This window comes from Magnolia sinica, chromosome 9 (genome assembly GCF_029962835.1).
Source record: "Magnolia sinica isolate HGM2019 chromosome 9, MsV1, whole genome shotgun sequence".
Lineage (NCBI taxonomy): Eukaryota > Viridiplantae > Streptophyta > Magnoliopsida > Magnoliales > Magnoliaceae > Magnolia > Magnolia sinica.
In genome coordinates this window covers 87,786,172-87,792,822 of record NC_080581.1, presented here as the reverse complement: position 1 = coordinate 87,792,822, position 6,651 = coordinate 87,786,172, and the positions used below count along the sequence as shown (strand labels likewise).

The 6,651-nt window shown below is 40.1% G+C and overlaps 1 protein-coding gene across 1 annotated transcript; it reads right to left on the bottom strand.

Moving 5' to 3' along the window:
- Positions 1-2,630: 2,630 nt before the first annotated feature.
- Positions 2,631-5,394, bottom strand: LOC131255327 (heavy metal-associated isoprenylated plant protein 46-like). The gene is made up of 3 exons (XM_058256027.1): positions 5,380-5,394; positions 5,129-5,207; positions 2,631-2,902 (listed from the first exon to the last, which is right to left on the bottom strand). Exons 1-3 carry the CDS (start codon positions 5,392-5,394, stop codon positions 2,631-2,633), a joined length of 366 nt encoding a protein of 121 aa, XP_058112010.1.
- Between the last annotated feature and the right edge of the window lie 1,257 nt (positions 5,395-6,651).

Sequence of the window (6,651 nt, the reverse complement as noted above, 5' to 3'; positions counted from 1 at the left end):
ACACAGCTCGACCTCATGGGATGAACTCGTGAGGTCGAGCGCATAGTACCTTTTCCCTATATATAATATATTTATATATATATATATATATATATATATATATATATATATATATATATATATATATAACGCTCACCTGTGAACCAGTTCATACCTACTACATACGAACTTTTTTGAGAACTCATCATATTTGATGAGTCTCGAAAATCTGAACAGGCCACATGAAGCATAACCTCATGAAACCCCTTGGTACCAATTTTTACTTTGAACCAAAACTTCGGCGGCCATGAAAAATTCAAGCAGTTTTTTCCCTTGATTTGAATTTCTCTTTGCTACGGCCCACAAGAATCTTAGATCAGGGTGAAAATTCACCCCATGAGGTTTCATGGGATTCCGCGTCTTATGGACCGTTCGGATTTGACACCCATGACATGTGTGCAAAGGTGCGCACATGCATAGGTTCGTAGGTGAGCATGCCTATATATATATATATATATATATATATATATATATATATATATATATATATATATAGCGAAACGCTCACCTGCGAACCAGTTCGCACGGACTACATACGAACTTTTTTGAGAACTCATCATATCTGATGAGTCTCGAAAATCTGAATGGTCCACATGAAGCAGAACCTCTTGAAACCCCTTAGTACCAATTTTTACTTTGAACCTAAACTTCGGTAGGTCATGAAAAATGCAAATAGTTTCTTCCCTTGATTTGAATTTCTCTTTGCTATGCTCCACCAGAATCTTAAATCAGGGTGCAAATTCACCCCCTAAGGTTTCATGGGATTCCGCATCTTATGGACCGTTCGGATTCGACACCCATGACACATGTGCAAAGGTGCCCACGTGCGTAGGTGCGTAGGTGAGCATGCCTCTGTGTGTGTGTGTGTGTGTGTGTATTGGGTTTGGTTATTGAATGGCCAACTTCATGCCTGTTTAGTATGTTGCATGACGGGGCCACTGTATGTATGGTCGAGGATGAAACAGTTCATGTGTTGGGCCCCACCACGAATGGTGTATAGTGTCTTAGTTTTCAAAGTAGCCTGGCAGGGTAACAACTCTATCAAACCATGTTGCTAATCATGCCTAAAATGCTTGCCTTCTTGCATGGTAATGACTTTTGTTGATGCAGAAATTTGGATAGCTTTTTTTTCGGATCTCCGAATATCTGCACAAAGAGCAGACAAATGAGGCCTTGGCTTTGATAGGACACCCTCCGATGCCTAAGTCAAGTAGGGAAGTTGGGTCTAGTTGTAAATAGAAATTTTGACTTAAGATTGGGTGTACCTTTCACCATTGGGGGTGTCCTTATTTATAGGTGAGGAGATGCGATGGTGTAAATGGATCTTCTATGTTTAGTAAGAGTGCATTGTAGTAGGATACGGATCCCAAGTTGGATTTGTATATATTCGAGAATACCCTGAATATCTCCTGAGATCTTCGGCCGCGATCTCCGAGATATTCGTGTTGTAATCGACTTCGAAAACCCTCGGCTAGGATTTTGGATAGAATCGGTCGGGTGCATGTCGGAACTAGCGGAAGCATGCGATAGGGAGCCGAGGTGGAGAATCCGAGGTGATCTATATGGTTGTTTTGGATATCAGTTCATCGACCTGGATTCTTTGATAAATCAAGGTTGTATTTTCCTTTGGCGTTAAGTGGATGGACGATCTGCTAACCTGTCCTAAACTGGCTGGTACATTTCTACCCACAACAACATTCACTTACGCGGATGAAATGACTTCATGTGGATGAGATCGACTCCATCCATCAGGTGCACCCCTCCGTTTGATTGAGTCCCAAAAATCAAGCCGATTCAACTTAGGTGGTGCACACAGATCAGTTAAGACGTGGACTCCCATCATTACAATTGTCCAAATATTGTGTGATTTACACCTTTCTGTATATATACGTCATCCAATACATTCATCTGGTACATCCCACAAGGACGCCTTGAAAATCAGGATATTTCAAGACTCATGTACGATACAGCAAGTGAATTTGGTGGTTTTAGGCATGATTTAACACGGTTCCTTGTGGTTTTTCCCACCCAAGCCTTGAATCAGACTGATCTTTTAGGATTCAAGGTGAAAATGTGTCTGCACACCTAATGGACGGTATGGGGTATGGATTTCGTCTGTTATATCATCTGAGTAATAAGAAGCTTGATTATTATATAGAATTTTCTTAAGCATTATTAGCAACGTTGCACACTTATATTCGTAACGACACGTCACATTACATATTTTACTCAGATAAGCTAAGAAGAAATGTACTTCGTGACACAAATGTGCAATATCCGGCTCATATATCAGTTGGGAGACACGATATTCGGGTTGGATGCATGCATGAGAAAAATGAACAGCTAGAAATAAAATCATGCATGGTTCATGTCCATCATACATGTGCATCCAACCAGATAGTTCTACCCGCCAACCAATGAATGACTAGATCCCACAGTTGCAAATGCCCCTAAAAAAATTAAAAATAAAAAAAATTTAAAAAAAAGGAAAAAAAAAAAGGCAGAGAGAGACCATTATTAACGGTCTTGCACAAATTTCCTTAGCATTTTCTTGCCATTTTCATTATTATCACGTGGTTGAATAAATAGGGTCATGCACGACTGCTGCCGGCCTCGTATGGATAAAGGGGTGGTGCACTTGATGGGTAAGCCCAGATTGACGGTTGAGCCATTAGTTCACTGCCCGACTCTGGCTTTGTTTCCTTGGACTTTGTTTCCTTCTCTTCAACCGGCCCAAGACTAACAAGCTCCGCGAAACCAATCTTCTTTCTAAGCAACTTTATCAAAACGAAAGAATCGACTTCGTTGCCAATAACGACAATCTGATTCATGTCTTCTCCTTCTAATGAAGCTGATATCACCCCTGCAACAGGCACGGTAAATAGCCATTGTATCAGCATCTATATTTATGATTTTAAATGTGGGTATTCTAGTGAGCATAAGTTGGTGACCTAGCCCCAATGACAATGACAGTGTATGAATTGCATAAGTGATGGATTTGGGTGGTGTCTTTTGCATGGACAATGGTAATGTCACGAGCGAATGCCATGACAAGGGCAGGCCGGTGATGATGGTCAAGTGGGTACAGTTTATCAGAACCCTAACTTTGATAGTATGTTAAATTACAAGAGACTATATATACATAGAGAGAGAGAGAGAGAGAGAGAGAGAGAGAGAGAGAGAGAGGCATGCCCACCTACGCACCTACGCACGTGTGCACCTTTGCACACGTGTCATGGGTGTCGAATCCGAACGGTTCATAAGATGCAGAATCCCATGAAAACTTAGGAGGTGAATTTTCACCCTGATCTAATATTCTGGTGGACCATAGAAAAGAGAAATTCAAATCAAGAGAAGAAACTGTTTGCATTTTTATGGCCCACCAAAGTTTTGGTTCAAAGTAAAAATTGGTAGCAGGAGGCTTTATGAGGTTCTGCTTCATGTGGACCGTTCCGATTTTTGAGACTCATTAGATATGATGAGTTCTCAAAAAAGTTCGTAGGTAGTCCGTGTTCATAGGTGAGTCGTGCCGCTATATATATATATACTATAAGGAACTATGAGGTCGCCCTCATGGAAACTTCTCGTGAGGTCGAGCTGTGTGGACCCCACTGTGATGTGTGTACAACGTCAACACCGTGCATTTATGGGTCCCTTTAGTTTACGGTATATCTCAAAAATCATCCTTATATGGAACTCAGGTGGGCCATACCATCTAAAACCATTTGAAGATATACCTAAAACATATAAAAACATTTGGTGGGGCCATGTGAGTTTTGGATGCCACTAAAACTTGGTCTATTCCCTCATCAAGTTGGACACACATAAATGGATGAGCTGAATTTGCGAACCACATCTCAGTGTGGCCAATAAATGATTGCCAATATTCTAATAGGAGGGTAATCCCTCTTAATTGTTGTGTGTGGCTCATATAAGTCATGAATTGACTTGATTTTTAAGCCCGTGACCCACCATGGAATGATGCATCTACCTGATGGGGTAGATGTTCGACACACATCACGGTGGGGCCCACACAGCTTGACCTCACTGGAAATTCCCATGAAGTGGACCTCACGGTACCATTTCCCATATATATATATATATATATATATATATATATATATATAGGAAAGTCAATCCATGACTTGCATGAGCCACAAAATGGGCCTAGACAATTTATTGAAAACAAGTGACCATAAGAAAATATTATGTCATCTAGTTACTAAGTCAATATGGTTTTGGACTCAGTTCGACTTAGTGGGTTAGCGGTGGAGGTGAACAGGTTTCTAAGCCAACATGGATTTGACATAGTTAACTCAGTGGGTCGCCCTTTCACGTCTCCCAGTTACATAGTCAACAAGGATTTGACAGGATTGACTCAATGAGTCACCATTGTGTGTGCCACCGAGTTACTAACTTAACATTGATTTGACAAGGTTGACTCAGTGAGTCACCACTCAGCACCACATGCCAATGAGTATTTGAGCTCTTAGCATGGCCCGAGTCTAGCATAGCCCACCCGTTAGGGTTTGCAAAATTAATTTTTAATATACACTATGTAAAAATCCTCATTTACTCATTTTAAATGATACTCTCCTAGGAACGACTTTCAGCTTTGTGCATTAGAGTAACATCAACATTTTGGGCTAGGCTTGGGCTGGACTATTTTTGATCGTCATGTGCCTAGGTTGGGCTTAGGTCTACGTTGATCCACTACAACAACTCATACTTTTTGCGACAAGTCAACTCATCATTAAAAACTTCAAACTTGTTGCTAAAAACGTTTTGTTACAAGTGCTACTTGTTACTAATTTTATTGCAAATACGGTGTCATAAATTCTAAATAGTTAATTTTTTACAACAACTTAAAATATTGTTGTAAAAATTTAACTTTTTGTGATGAAATTAGACTCGTCGCTAAAAAAGTCGTTGCACAAAGTCTACATTTGATCATGGTGATCCCGGCTTGGACAAAAAATTGTTTGGCCTAACCAAGCACATTGACACTCCTAAGCTTATCACCTTCATCGCCTTGACCATTTTCTGATATCCAACGTGCATGTTAGTAGAACTGAAAATATAAGAATACCTGGTACACCAACTACAACCTTCATGGCTTTGGATCGGCCCTTCGGGCCATTCATCTGGACTTTCATCACCAGCTTTTGCTGTAACAAATCCACTATCGAATTAGATGAAAAAATCACATATAATTCACCTAATCACTGAACAAAATCCATCAACCGTGGTAATAAAGAGATGATAATGCTATTTTCTCAGAGGCAGATTGAAGTAGAGATTCGTTGAAAACCCAGAACCCAAAACATGTCAGGGACATACAGGAAATCGTGCCATTCCCCATAATAGGCACACCATATAAATATTCCTGGCCCCAAATTCAAGCTGGTCCACTCATCAAGTAAGCTATACATGTATGATCAAATTGGCCGGTTATGGCAAAATGATCGACGGTATATATTTAATGTACATGCTACCCCATCAGTGGACCAAATCTTGCATAGGTGTTCAATGATTGCACGTGTGTGATGATGTCTTCCTTGGCGCCGATGGCCTAAACTCCTTGGAATGCTACCTTCATCGTGGATTCCCAGTGGCCAACCACGTCGGAAACTGCTTATTTTGCGACTGGGAACACTCAAAAAGTAATTTTTCTTTTTACTTTTGAGCAGGTATCTTCTCCACCCTTTATTTATAGACCTTATGGGAACAAGAACACACCGTCCATCAATAACTATTATTTTATTCTACAGCTACTTGTTAAGTCGAGATGGCCCACTGATGGAAACTACATGTCATTGACTTTCCAAAGGTGGAGAATAATTTCTTAGGGTCCGTGATTCAGGAACACGCGTAATTATTTAGAAATCAGGTGATCTTGACAGGAAGAGACTAAAGCTAAGTCCTGAGAACAAGACCATTGACTAGATTATCTTAATGGAGCTATGATAATTAGATATTGCAGACTTTCATTTCCATGCCCGAAAAGTCTTACAGGGAGGTGTGGATGCCTGAGGAAAACACAGGAGATCTACTATCTTCTTTTTTACTGATTACCTCGCTCGAGGGCTTTTCTAATGGGGGTAAAAGATATGATATTTAACTAGAGTCACCACTAACCACTTATTATGATTCTATAGTCGGTTGAGTCCGTATAAATGCTTAAGATTAAGGACTCGAGGATTCTTGTGAGTTTATGTTCCGGAGATTCTAAGTAAGAGACCGCGGTTCTAGAGAGGAAATGTGTTAGGCACACACTCTGCCCGTACAGATGTACAGTATTTACTTCACAAGATCTAACTAGTTTATGAAGAATATATAGTTCTTGCATGTTGTAAATGTAATGTGATGTAAAAAATGTAATGTGGTACTGTAGTAGAGGTATTTAATTAATCAAATTTTCTTATGGGCGGGATTCGACTATATTGGCAAGCCACAGCTCATACGTTCAAAATGATCAAGTCCAAGGCATAGAGAATTGATGATATATGAATGCTTATTGTAAAACGACAGCCAACCGACTAAGGTTTCTGGTGGACCTGCTGTGATTATATTGGAGAGTCTTAGAGCACATGTCCGCCAATCAGATATGAT

What these genes read in the sequence shown, in the direction of transcription:
- LOC131255327 (XM_058256027.1), bottom strand. An exon ending in GGTTGTAGTTGGTGTACCAG is followed by an intron (nt 2,903 to 5,128) that starts GTATTCTTATAT and finishes TGCCTGTTGCAG; the next exon opens with GGGTGATATCAGCTTCATTA.